The sequence below is a fragment of the Gossypium raimondii genome, chromosome 4 (genome assembly GCF_025698545.1).
Source record: "Gossypium raimondii isolate GPD5lz chromosome 4, ASM2569854v1, whole genome shotgun sequence".
Lineage (NCBI taxonomy): Eukaryota > Viridiplantae > Streptophyta > Magnoliopsida > Malvales > Malvaceae > Gossypium > Gossypium raimondii.
In genome coordinates, this window is record NC_068568.1 from 44,072,784 (window position 1) to 44,087,900 (window position 15,117).

Sequence of the window (15,117 nt, forward strand, 5' to 3'; positions counted from 1 at the left end):
TTTTGGTCTAACTCTCTAACTGCAGGCGATACCAAATTTTAGATATAAATTATAACGAAAATAGTAAAACCGTAATTTTACTATCAAAGGAAATATAAAATTTAATATTATGAATTTAAATAATAAAATCTGGATTAAATTTAAATGAGATTTAAAGTTGGTAAGTAAAAATAAAAAATAAAATAAAATGGAAATAATAAATATCTGCCACGCTTTATAAGTGGGTCACTCTCTTTTTTCCGTTTCCTCTTTCCATACAAATCTGCAACAAAACCAAACGCGCAAAGCAAAGCCAAACATACTGAAAAAGGGCACAAATATATATATATATATATATATACACACACACAGTTGCTTGCACGATCTTCAACCCAAAACGACCTTTTTGTGAGCTTCCATAGTAAACTCTTTAACCCCTTCTTCTATTTCGTATTTCTTTAGTTGCCTTAGCTTTCTGGTTAAGCAGAGACTTGTTTAATACTTGGACGTAATAATATAAAAGAAAGGTACTTCTTCTCCTTGCTTTTTGTTATCCATTTTCTTTCTTTTTTCGGCATTTCCTTACATTTAAAGGGTTTTTATTTTGGGGGGGGGGGGGAGTTGAGAGAAAATGTTGTGTGGGTTTTGGTTTTTGGGTGGTCTGGAAATGTGATACTGGAGATGGGTTTGGAGTGAAAATCGAGTTTTTCTCCTGCTTTGCTTTGGGAGTTTCTTGTTTTATTTGTTTTGAATTATATGGATTTTCCTTTTCTTGTTCCTTTTTTTTTTCTGGTAAAAGTTGCTTTATTATCGAACTCTTGAATTGTTTTTATAAAAAAATTTGTTTTAGTCGTGATTTTAATGAGATTTGTTGATGGAAGCTTAGTTTTTATGTTTCTTTTTGGTATGAATTTGAGGTGAGACATAGCCTTCATTGATGGATTATTGATCAGTTTCTAAGGTTGGTAGATTAGAGAATGATTCAACCCTTTCTTTTATTGCTTTGCCTAAATTGCTTGTTGATGTAATCCCCCAAAGAAATTGTAACCTAAAGAATTTGCTTTTGAATTGGTTCATATAGTTATTAACTGTTTGATTGAACAGTAAACCTTGTGGTACTGTATACTTGATGCTTTGTTTTTTTTCAGAAATTTTCCATTTTGATTGTACATTAAACAAAAAGAAATTTACGAAACACTACTTGGCTGTTTATTGTATTTACCGAAAAATGCTTTAATTGTTACAGTTGAATCAAACTGGATATGCCAAATGATTCTTTTTTTTTTATGACATTTCTAGAACAAGAATGTATGATGAAATCAAACTCAATTGTTTATATATGAAATGGTTGTATTTATCTCTTCCTTTTTTTGTCCTTGTTCTTGTATGCTTTCTAGTTCATGCTGATTTTTGCCTCTCGAAGTTTACTTCAAGATTAATTCGATCATAGGAACTAGCTCCTAGTAGCCTTTAATCTTTTATGTCTTGTTCTCCGGGTAGACAGATTTTGGTAATCGCTCGAGCCTAATGATATTCAGTATAATAGCAGAATACAGCTAGATTGGTTCTTTTATATGCTTCATTCATCTAGCAGCCCCTTTTAATGTATTTAATCTACTTGAAAACTGACTAATATAGTTTTGGTTGGTTTTCAGGATTATCTGTTTTCTCAACTTTGATTCTCTTCTACATATCTGATGGCTGAGGAGAGTATTGGTTCACCGGTGACACTAGATATTTCTGGGTCAGACAGGGGCAATTTGAGAAGAAACTCCTTGGCAGTAGCAGATTCGGTGAGCAGCAGAGAAAAAACTCTTCCTCGTTATTTGAGAGCTTCTACCGGTTCGTGTCATGATTTCTGCAAATATGGAAAGAAGCATGAATCTGAAGAGATCGCTAGACATCCTTTCCGGAAGAGGATTGTGAAAAAGCTGTGTGATGAGCCAAATTTATTTCGGAGCTTAGACTTAGTGCAGAGGAAGCTGACATCCACAACTGAATCCAAATCTTTTCCCAATTCCCAATCTCATACCCCTGATATGCCTGACACCATTGAGCTTCAGTTGCCCACTTGCTCTCCCAGTGGAAATAATTCTAGGATACATGGTGTTCAGTTGAAGAAAGAAAAGACATCAGCTGCAAAGCTTAAGTCTAAACATCCACCCAATTTCCGTAGTCGCCACAAAAGCTCTGATGTTGTCACGGCTGGAGTGTCGACAAACTCTTCCAACAGCCAAATTCCTAGGAATGATGAAGTACTGTTGGAGGAAAAAAAGACATCAATTGCAAAGCTCAGATCTTCACCCAATTTGAAATCCCGCTCATCCGATGCCTCGAAAGTCATGCAGAAGGGTGGATCAACATCTTCTAAGAAAGTAGGAATCTCTTCGAAAGAAGTCTCATCGAAACCTAATGACAAAAACTTTTCTAAAGCACTTGGTACTTCTTCGAAGCCGAAATCTCAGGCAGAAAAGCTTCCTTTGGTTTCTGCCCCTTCAGGAGCTTCAAGTGTTAAGAGAAACAGTGGAAGTAGTGATACAAAGATGGGGAAGAGGACTGTGACCTCCAAAGTAGCTGTAAAGAAAGCATTGGCATCGCCAAGAGCCTCATTGTCTCCAAGAGCTTCTCTCGCTAGAGCTACAAGTCTAACTGCAAGGAAGAACCTAAACTTAAAAGTTGTGCCTCTACAGAAGAATCAGAACAAAGTTGAAAAGGCTGAATCAGAGCAACCTCCCGATGAACAAAAGGTACGCAATAACAACGCACTTGAAGAGAAAACCCTGTATGTGATCAAGATGGAGACAGAAAATATGTTGTTGGAATCTGATAAAAATGAAAATTGTGCTGCTGAATTGCCTCCACCTGTTGCTTTATCTCCCAAGTCATCCTCCCTTACAATGTCTCCACCTTTGTCATCACATGGTGGGAGAGATGAAGATGAGTCTGAGTATACAGAGGATGACTCGGACTCTGAATATTATGAAGATGATGAAGATGAAACTGTAAATACTGAAGAAGTAGAACATTTGGAACGAGAAAATGGCGGAAGGTCCAGAAAGGGTAGGATGGTATTCTCTGAAGAAAAGGATAGCCGGCCTGTGAAATTATCTTTTAGGAGAGGAAAGGTTGTTGACATTCAGACTGAGAATAATGGTCCAAGGAGGCTCAAGTTCAGGCGAGGAAGATTACTTGGGGTCAACCAAAATATTAAGGCTGAGCGGAGAACCTTTAGGACAAGAGAAGTTGATGGCGACATGAATGACAATGAACCTGGTGGGGAAAAAGTTGTTTTGAGACACCAGGGTTTGCAGGGAAAGAAAGATGAAAAGGGTTTGTTTAACAATGTCATCGAAGAAACTGCTAGTAAACTCGTTGAAACCCGGAAAAGTAAGGTTAAGGCCTTGGTTGGTGCTTTTGAAACCGTCATCTCCCTCCAAGACGGCAAACCTTCATCAAACACCGTCACTTGAGTTGTGAAGAACATCTCTAATAACAGTAGGTTTACAGGGAAGAGGGGGTAGGAGAATAAAGCTAAGCTTTTGAGAGGTTACTCCGAGATTACACAGCTATTGAAGTTTGAAAGTAGATTTTCACTGTTTTGACTTCGAAACTCCTAGGTCTTGATTCGAACGCGAGATTCCGTGTGTACTGATCTTGACATACTTCACATACAGTCTTGCCAAGGGTGTGCTTCTTCTTTTTTCCGAAGTTATACTACGAATGATTTTCTATCTTGTGAATAAAGCAATATACTCATGACTTCCATTTACTGTTAGGAGATAATGTGGACGCCTGATAACTCAGATTTACGTAGTTGTGTCTTGTTTTTTCGTGGTTCATTTTCTATTCTAGAAATGTCATGACTGATTCTGTTTTTGGTTGGTTTATCATAAGTGTGTGCATTGCTGTATATTCTATTCCAAAGTATCCTTTAAACATGTAAGGTATATATTTATGTTCTATACTTGTACTTGAATCCTACCAACATCTTTTCATTCTCTTTGAAAGTGGAGGACACTCTTTTATTCTATCTTTTATTTGATGACCTCATCATCAATTATTAGAAATAATATATTAATCAAATAATAATTTTGGAACCTTTGAGGCTTCGGGTTTGAGTCTCGCATTATGTAAAATATGCGGTTTGTTTAGTTAAGTTTAATTATTGAATTTGGTGTTTGGAAGAATTGAATTTATTGGAATTGTTATAACTTCAATTTTTTTTTGAATATTTAACTCAATAATTGTAGCTGGCTGCTATTATTATTATTATTGGTGGTGTTGTAAAAATTTGGCTACCTCAATCTTGACCAAATCGTTAGGTCTGAGATATGAGATGATACATTCATTGCCGAAGTAATTATAATTTTGTTTCAATATTCATTGAGATGAATAATACAACAATTAAGTTATAAAACTTTTGAAAATATTGTTTATTAAAATCCGGGTTATAAGTAGGCTTACAAAAGCTCTCATGATACTCCGGTAACAAGTGAAGGACTAAATTGTAAAAATAATCAAAACAAGAGATGCGGCCGCAACATCAAAATATGGATGTCCCGACACCAAATGTAGTAACAAGATGTCACGACTTCATTTGAAGTGAGTCGCGACCAGGGAGATAGGATGTTGACGTCGCAACTTCAATAAGGGTGTTAGAGTTGTGTGACTCAAATTCCTTTTAAAGAAATCAAATACAGTGGCAAAATAGGAGGATCTGTGGGGGCGAAGGCCGAGGGCTGAAGTACACTTCTTCTATTTGAAATTGATTGTACAGGTAGAATCCATATAGAACTTCTTTCATTCTATTTGACATTGATTAGGATAGGTTTTCAACCTATAAATAGAAGTAGTCGAAACTCCTCTTGTATCATTCAAATTCGAAATTAGTGAATTTTCTTCTCCTCTGCCCGTGATTTTTTCCCGAAAGGGTTTCCATGTAAAATCTGTGTTCTTATTTTTCCTTTCTTATTGCTTTGCGATCGTTCTATATTACCATTATCGACGTTCAGTATTTACAAAGGGAAAGTCACGACCTTGAAAACAGAGAGCTCAATGTCACGACACTAAAAAATGCAAGTCGCGACACTAAAATCAATTAATTTCTAATCCCGTAACTTTACCAAGGAATGTTGCAACTAGGGGATCAAAAACTTATTGTCACAACTTCGGGAAAAAGTCGCGACTTTTGGAATAATTTACTCAAAAATGCCTTGTTTCAAACAAGATTACTAGGCACCAATCTCATTTGATCCAAAAATGACTCAAAGCATCACCTTAATCATTCACATACTTGTTAAGTAAAAACTAATCATGCAATTAATTAACTAATTACCACATATCATATAAGCCTAACCCATAAATTTAAACATATTAGAGTGTCATAACTATCATTTAATATAAAACAATTTATATTTAACATAAAAATTCATAATTGTTTAAAAATGGTTTTAATCAAATTTCTTAATTAGTAAAGAAATAATTTCAATAATATAATTATTTTAATAAATATATATTAAAATTTTAATAAAACATCTTATAAATAATTATAATATAAATAAATTTTTAATTATTTTATAAGAGTTGTTTTAACATTCAAACTTTTTGGATAGACTTGAAAGCTTAAAAAAAGTTAAAAGGTCAAATTTCATAGTTAGACCAACCGTTTGATTCATTGGACTTTATGCAATGGTCCCAAGTTCAAAGTGAGTAATTTGGACCATCGACTTCATTGAATTCACTAAGATACGAAAATTACATGAACTGAAAAATTACATGAGGGTATCAAAATATGCATATAATGAATTATTAACATGTAAAATTTTATACGAATTTATAATATTTTAAACAAATGAAAATTAACGTGAATACAAAAAAAAAAATCCCAATGACTTAACCATTTTCTCCCTATTTATATCTCAATGACCAAATTTGTAACATCCCTTGCCTAACTTGATCACTAGGTCTGAGCTACAGGATGCCACATTTGTCGCCAGAGCAACTACCATCGAATACATCGCAAATAAATCATTCAAACAATCAATCATATCATAAACATATTAATATTATGATTCACAATTAAATCTGAGCCTTAATTGAGATTACGAAAGCTCTTTTGTTGACCCGAGCATGAAATAGGACCAAATTGAAAAAATTTAAAAATTCAAAATCGATGTCATAACGCCACCTCCTCCATGTCATGACGTTGCCAAACAGTCTGTCACGTCGTGACCTCAAGCCACTCGACGTCGCGATGTGACTCACTATCGGTCGACATTGCGACGAGGAAGGTTACTCGTCGGGACGTGGACTCTATTTTTGGTAAAAATGAACCATTTGGTACCTATTTCAGTGCTTCCAAACTATTTCATCAAATTGTGCTCAAATGGCTAACTTCACCTCCACAAAAACACTCCAAATACATACCATTCAAGTACAAATAACCACATTTAACTTACCATCGAATACATCACAAATAAATCATTCAAACAATCAATCATATCATAAACATATTAATATTATGATTCACAATTAAATCTAAGCCTTAATTGAGATTACGAAAGCTCTTTTGTTGACCCGAGCATGAAATAGGACCAAATTAAAAAATTTTAAAAATTCAAAATCGATGTCATAACTCCACCTCCTCCATGTCATGACGTTGCCAAACAGTCTGTCACGTCGTGACCTCAAGCCACTCGACGTCGCGATGTGACTCACTATTGGTCGACATTGCGACGAGGAAGGTTACTCGTCGGGACGTGGACTCTATTTTTGGTAAAAATGAACCATTTGGTACCTATTTCAGTGCTTCCAAACTATTTCATCAAATTGTGCTCAAATGGCTAACTTCACCTCCACAAAAACACTCCAAATACATACCATTCAAGTACAAATAACCACATTTAACTTCATATCAACTTACATCACCTAATCATCCATTAGACATAACATTTCCTTACCTTAGCATACGTAGCAAACAATTGTCTAAATACCAACTTGTAAATGCCAATTCACATCTATATATGCCACTTTATTTGCTACCTACATAACACAAACCATTTACCATAACATACCATTTCATGTAGACATTCACATTTCCAAAATAATGCATTAGGTAAGTTTTCAAACTATGTTCAACATTCATGGTTAACATATACAAAACACCTATGCACATGCCACAAAACTGGACTTTAAAACGATTGAAAAACTACTGAATCAATAAAGAGATAATGTGAGCTTTTCAACAATCTGATAGACACGTTCCACAAATTGACAATCTACAAAGAAAAATGGGAGACAATGGAGTAAGCATATTGAATGCTTAGTAAGTCATTATGAAATTTACTTAACTTACTTTAACATTACAACAAATTAAACATTTAAATACATTGGCATTCTATATGGCATCCCTTGACATACTCAACATATCATATGCATATTAACAAATACAACCAATAGGTTAGTTCACTTATATATCAAGAACTTATAACACAAAACACACACACACACACACACACACACACACACACACACACACACACACACACACACAACAATTCCATTTAATATCATGTACCATCCCATTCATATCCAATTTGAAAGCATATGTAATTCAATTCATGTTTAAATCATTTCAACAATTCCATTTCGATTAGGTTACCATTTTCGCCTGAGAGAACCTTAGTAAATCAACTTGGATACACAAGACTATATTGCTCACACAAGCTGGCAGTGTGATCAGGGTTGCTTACACAACTTGACATTTATGAATTTGCTCACATAAGCTGACATCGTATCAAGGTTACCAGTCCAGGCTAAACCAATGATACATATAAACGAGAATCCACAACAAATTTTGGATCTCATATAACTACGTAAATCCCTGATCGTTTCCATATTTGACCCTAATGACATGCCATACATATCCTAATCCTTTGCTAAGTTCACACGGGTATTATTAATGTAACCATATCATTTCAATCCCTGTAACAACATATACATGTCAAACCAATCTTATAAACATTCAATTTCCATTTGGTACCTATTCATAAATACCATATTTTTCATACTTTACAATTTAGTCCAGTTGATTCCAAAATCACTAAATTCACATTTATATAAACTAATAAGCAAAAAAATAACAGTTCAATTGTAACTTGAGACAAAACAGAAAGTTCCATATGAACTTACCTGGCAAAAAATCAAATGAACAAGCCTTTAAAGACTAATAAACAATTTTTTCCTTTTTCGATTATCTTCGATTCGGTTCAATTTTCGATCTATACAATAATTCAGTTTAATTTATCAATTCTAAACATTTTATAACATCCTATTATATGCATGAATCAGTCCAATTTCATTTTTCAAATGCCTCTAAAGATTAATATTTTATTCGATTTAGCCCCTAAAATCAAAATTGTTATAATTTTCAATTTTGAGCTTCGGTTTCAAAACTGATCTCAATTTACATCCTTTTAGGACCTTCTACTATCAATAGTTACAGAAATTTCACAACAGATATTCGATTTATACACTTTAGTCCTTTTTGACAAAACTAGCAATTTACACTTTACAATCTAGTACTTTTTCACATCTAAGCTTTAAAATCTATCAATTTAACACTAATTTCTTTAAGAAATCGTCAATGATAACTTTCAAAAACTTTAACAGTTTTGCAAATCGATACATGAGCTAGCTAAATCAAGCTCCCACAACCTAAAAAACATAAATTTACAAGAAAAAGACTTGAAAACTTACCAATTTGAGGGACCAAATGTTTAAAGCTCAAAACCCTTTTCTTTCTTTGTTTTAAGCTCATGAACGGTGGAAAAGATGAACTTATGACAATTCTCCACCATTTTATCTTTTATACCATAATTAATACCTTAACAACTTAATTAAATTAACTTAATCTTAATTATATTAACTTAATCTTTCATTAACAATTATAAGTGGATTCTATCATCATATTCTACAATCTATTAATAAGAATTGGTCTAATTACCAATTTGGTCCTTTAACTAATTAAAATCTATAATGATAAGACTTTTACAATTTAGTCCCTATACCTTAATTAACTAGTGATTTGAAAAAATATTGAACCAAACTTTAATAAACTTTTATACTAGCCTCGTAAATTATTTAATATTTATGGACTCGAATTACGAAAATCGAGTTGCAAAACCCATTGTTCCTACACTACTGAAAATTGAATTGTTACAAAATTAATCATAATAGTTTTTTTTTACTTAATTATTGAAAGAAAATATGCAGCTCCAACCATTTCTATGAGGAAAGCTAAAGATGAAGAAGAGAGAAAGCGAAAAAGAAAGAAATTGAATTATGATTCATTAACGATCAACTTCATTTTAACTATATACAATTATAACTATATATACTTATCTACTAATAGAACATACAAGGTTGTTATCTAAAATTCGATTTGTGTTTGTTATATGAGTGTAGACAAGGAAAACAAAAGCAACCAAATACATTAAATAATAAGTAATTAGGTTTCTTGTTTTGAAGTTTCTTATATGGAAACAAACCTTGATGTACTATAGAAGGGATCAGACAAAAAATGGAATAGAAGAGAAGCTTAAGCATAGAGAGTTAACCCAAGATTCACTATGTTTCTATGCTTACGCTCAACTATCCCATTTTGTTGGAATGTATATAGACAAGATACATGATGTCTGATGCCACAACTTACAAGTACATGAAACAAATCTTTCTATTCATCGCCCCAATCATTGTGTACTTCAAAAGCTTGCACCCCAATCATTGTCCTCCAAGCCAATGTAGCATTGAACTTAGCCTTTAAGTGGTGGAGGATTTCGAATGTAGGGGACTATCATTGTGCATGTTATATTTGTTAGGATAAAGCTAAGGATAACCAAGTGACAATTGATTATACACATATGTCTTGGTATAGTGTTTTGGTTGTGGGACATATATCCTAAGTTCTTTATTAAAATTCTCTATTTAATAGCTATATCATTGCTTTTGAGAATGAAACTTCTTTTATTTGTACGAGGACATATTATTTTACATGTAACAACACTTGTACACATCATGCCAATAAGTTATAATAAATACTCTCTATTATGATTAACTTTTGGTTAGAAGTCAAACATTTACCAATTTAGAATTTTTGATATGTTGTAAATGTTCACATTGTTCTACCACAACAAAATAGGTATTAAAAAAGTTTTAAATATATACAGGTATCATTCTACTACATTGTTAAATATTTTGAAATAATTAGAGATTCGGTTCAATATAATTATTATTTTGATTAGATAGTTTTCTTAACATTAAATGAGAAAGGATAAAGCAGATGAATGGGTAAATTACTTAAAGTGAACTATTATTAACAAGATCATTGTACAAAGTAATGTGAATTAGAAGTGTAAAAGATAGTTCATTTTATTGCAAAACAACTGTTAGATGCATTTACTGGTCTAATGAGGGTAATCAAGTCTCACGTACTTGCTAAAAAAAACTTTGAATTTTAATTGATGTCCTAATAAAAAAAAACCTATTAGGGAGAATAAAAGTACATGCCTAAAGCATGGTAGATAAATCGGTTCCAAATATAAAAATTCTCATAAAAGGTAAGTGGTAAAATAGTCAAGATGTTCATGGAAACGGATGCTACTGAAGAGACTCAAGACATAACTAATTATAGAACTCTAAAAGAGATTTGTAACAGCCCGATTCTTGGCCTAGTCGGAATAGTGGTTTCGGGACCACAAATCTGACGAGAGAAAATATTATTATTATTATTATATTTTTATGATCTACAATTTCATGGAAAAATTTCATAAAAATTTCGTTTGAAAATTTCGACGTTTGGGCGCTCAATTTAGTCAAAAGGAAAAAGTGCAAAAGTTGAGTTCTACATGTTAGAAGTGTCTAATTGTTATGAAATTATAAATTGGTGGTCCTTATATGGTAATTAGACCATTAGTTAATTTATGAACAAAAATAGACATAAGAAATGGGTGAAATAGATTTTTTTTAAATGGGGGCATTTTAGTCATTTAGTAATAAAAAGAATTAAAAAGGGAAAAAGATGGAAAAATGTGCTCATCTTCTCCATGGTGAACAAAATCAGCAAGGGGGAAGCCATAGTTAGGGTTTTTAAGCTTCCAAGCTCAATAGTAAGTGATTCCAAGCCCCGTTTTTAATGTTCTTTACGTTTTTGGAGTCCCGATAGCTTAATTTAGCTTATTCTAGCAATAATTTAACCTAGGGTTTATATTTGAAAAAATACCCATCAGTGAAAAGTGTTTATTTTTCTGTTTTATGGTGGAATATGAAGCTAGAAATTATGTTAAACAACTTTTGCTAAGCGATTTTAAACGAAAACGGGTAAATTGACATAATCGGTAAAAATAATTATTGTTCAAAAGTATGTGTTAGAGTGAGAATTTGATGTTGCTATAGAAGGGAAAAGTGTTCAGCATGTTGTAAAACATAATAATAGGAGATGAAATTTAATTTCCGAGCTTAGGGACAAAAGTGTAAATATTCAAAAGTTTGGGGGCAAAATTGTAATTTTTCAAAAAGTTGGGTGGAGGACTATTTTATTAAATTTGAACATTAAATGAGTTAAATTTGATATTATAGATCAAGAAAGATGAGAAGACTACCTCAAACGGGGAAAAGAGAAGATAGTTGAGTAAATTGCAAAATTACGATATTTTGCACCGAGGTAAGTAAACATGTGAAATAATGCATATTTTTGATATTATTTGATATATGTTGAGATTTATTTGAACATAAATATTTGGTAAAGATTCTAAAAGTGTGGTTAAGTTGGGAAAGGTGGTAAAGTGTTGAAAAACACGGTTTCCGGTTGAACACTCGGAATAGGCCGGATTACATTGAATATAAAGGGGGTTGCTAAGTGCTGATTCCCCGATTCATTGGTGGTTGCTAAGTGCTGATTCCACCGTATCTTAAATGTGAAAGGGGTTGCTAAGTGCTGATTCCCCGACTCATTGGTGGTTGCTAAGTGCTGATTCCCCCGAGGGGTTGCTAAGTGCTGATTCCCCGAATCATTGGTGGTTGCTAAGTGTTGATCCCACCGTATCTTAAATGTGAAAGGGGTTGCTAAGTGCTGATTCCCCGACTCATTGGTGGTTGCTAAGTGCTGAATCCACCGATAACGGATAATATTCCGAGTGTTCAACGAGGAAATTGGAAAGGTGAATATTTATATATGGTGGACAAGTTTATGGGAGGAATATTGGGTTTGATACTTAATCAACCCATATGTAAGATGGGAGGAAATATCAAAAATACAAAAGAACAATAATACAAAACTGTTTTGAATAATAACAGTTGGGCAACTTTGAAAAATCACCATAAATGGTGGAAAATGAATTAGAGGTTGAATAATATATGAAATTAAATCTGGACGAGTTTATTTTCATATGAAAGAAATAGAGCAAGCAAAAGAGTTGTATATTTGGGGATATTTGAATTTTATTGAGACAGGGTTGAATTGATTTCGAAATCCCCTGTTCCAACTTTGGAAAATCACCATAAATTGTAAAAAAATAATTATGGCCTGAAATTTATATTTTTGGATTTTTTAATGAGTCTATTTTTAATATAAATAAACGATAACATTTTTTTAATTCTGTAAAGGGAGTTAAGAAAATTTTAGTAAGAATAGGTCAGAACTGTTGAGCAGTGAAACAGGGGAATCTTTAGAGAATGAACTGTAATAATTGGCCAAACCAAAAATTCTGAAAATTTTATGGTTGAAAGATATATGAATTTAGTTCTGGGGAAAATTTACAGAACTTAATTTGGAGCCCTGTATCTCCAGATAAAAATAAATTAGTGACCATGATGCAGAAAAACAGCTTGCTGGAAATTGAACAAACAATGAAATTTATGTGTGATTAAAATTATGTTACTATGTAATCATGTGAGGAATTTATTTATTGGTCATATGTTTACTTACTAAGCTATATTCTTACTTGTTTTTATTTTCCCTTGATTATAGTGACATCAATCAACTCGGAACTTGGACGACGTCAGATAATCATCCACACTATCATCAACTTTTTGGGTATTTTGCAATTAATACTTTGGAAACATGGCATGTATAGATGACTTTATGTAATGTGGTATAAATATGTATATATTCAGTATTGTTCGGTTTAATATGTTGGTGTTTATTAATGGATAAATTATGTCTGAACATATAACTGTAATTGGTTGGAAATATTGAAGTTGTTTGAAATTGTCTTTGAAAATTTGCAGGGAGTTTTATGTAAAAATAAGCAGAAATGCTGCCGAAATTTTTATAAAAAAAATTATAAGTGTTTGAGTTCTAGTAATACCTCATACTCTGTTCCTGCAAGGAACACGGGTAAGGGGTGTTACAAGATTCATGTACATGAAAATAAAAATAAAATGAAAAGATCTTAATAAGTTATGTCATTACAAGAAAAAGGAAATTAGAAATGAAAAAGTTGTTGACAACATTTTTGCATTCAATGTTATTGTTGAAATAATAAAAGAAATTGAGGATGTTGAATATAAATTTATTGAGGAATATAGACATCAAAATGATTGATCAAATGGAAAGACACAATTTAGTGTGAAGTTTTTGAACTAATAGTCAAACACATAATATGTAAATCCATGGGGTACATATTGTTCGTTTTGTAAAATGAAATAAGAAAACTGAAGTTTTAATATATAAAATACAACTATAAAATCAGGATTTTGCAAAGTATTGACATTGATTATGAAAATATATAATATTATTTTGTAGCGGATGCAATCATATTTAGATATCTCATTAATCTAGCAACTCATGGAAAAAAAAAGCATGCGTCTAATGGTTGTTTTACAACCTTTGATATGAATTACTATAAAACGAAATTTATATTAAAATCTTGAAGAATTTACAATGCTAGAAGCATATAGAAATATCGGAAAATGTTCAAAACAATTGTGTAAAAGTTTATACATATTGAACCAATTGGGCATATTGATATAATAGATTGAATGAATGATTATTGAAATAATATTATAAAATGATCCAACGTGTCCATATGCTTTTATAGAAAGATCAAGATCGGGGTTTATTGTAATTGTATTTGTTTAGCTAAATATTGTTGAAACTTTAAAGAGATTACATGATAGTAAACCATTCTAAAAAAGGACTTTGAAAAAACAAAATATCATCTCGACTTGCAAATTAGACATGTTTGAATTTTTTGTCAATAAATTAACATTTAGCAAAAGGATTTTAAAATGGTCCAATATGGATAAAGCGCATCCATTGCCTACTCTAATGGTTGTAGGATTGCTAGAAGGACCATCTCTTAGTTGATCTAGAAGTACTATATCTTAGTGCCATAGAAGCATTATTGTATCTTGGTCATATGACCTAATATAACACTTTATGAATTGTATATCTTCAAATAACATAAATCCAACTGACTGTGCTAGAAGATAATACTATATGCATACCTTAGCTAAAAGAACATAGATTATTAAAGGAATTCGAATGAATTGTATTTCTCTCAAACTTTCTGCATGCACAATCTTCACAAGAATGTAAATAGATATTTAGCAAACCCATTTAAAGTTACAAATTGAAAGGTTGTTTTGTGATATTGCCATGAGGACGAGTAAGTACACATTGTACTCTTTTTTTACCTGATATTGTTTTTCATTAGACATCCTTGATAAGATTTCTAATAAAGCAGCATACTATGCTAATTAAAAATATGTATGCTCCTTTTGCTTCACTAAGATTTTTCTATAAAGTATTTTTATCTTAATAAAATTTTAAAAAACATATTATCTATCAATGGACATCCAATGAAGAGTGATAAATATATTTATTATAATTGAATATTCATTAGGATAAAAAGTTCAATGTAATTTTTATTACTAGGACTTTGATGTCTTAGGAAAATAATTTTATATTATTTCTACTTTTAATGTTTATCGATATTGTTAAGTATGACTCCTATTTAGACCTGTCCATGGGCCGGGCCTGGAAAAAATTTTCGGCCCGCCTCTTAGGCCCGGACCCGACCCGAAATATGGGCCTGAAATTTTGCCCAGGCCCAACTCGAGAAAAATATCATAAGCCCG

The 15,117-nt window shown here is 32.2% G+C and overlaps 1 protein-coding gene and 1 long non-coding RNA gene across 3 annotated transcripts; both read left to right on the forward strand.

Moving 5' to 3' along the window:
• The first annotated feature begins 253 nt into the window (after positions 1-253).
• On the forward strand, positions 254-3,889 carry LOC105779976 (hypothetical protein). 2 transcript variants are annotated; one of them, XM_012604011.2, is made up of 2 exons: positions 254-506; positions 1,635-3,889. In XM_012604011.2, exon 2 carries the CDS (start codon positions 1,677-1,679, stop codon positions 3,447-3,449), a length of 1,773 nt encoding a protein of 590 aa, XP_012459465.1. In that variant the 5' UTR covers positions 254-506; positions 1,635-1,676; the 3' UTR covers positions 3,450-3,889. The 2 variants fall into 2 exon arrangements, with proteins under 2 accessions (XP_012459465.1, XP_012459466.1); XM_012604012.2 differs by lacking the exon at positions 254-506 and adding an exon at positions 609-940.
• A 7,158-nt stretch (positions 3,890-11,047) lies between these two features.
• Positions 11,048-13,312, forward strand: LOC128040522 (uncharacterized). Its single transcript, XR_008195059.1, has 3 exons — positions 11,048-11,144; positions 11,614-11,698; positions 13,004-13,312. It is a non-coding gene; the product is annotated as an uncharacterized LOC128040522 (long non-coding RNA).
• Positions 13,313-15,117: the final 1,805 nt, after the last annotated feature.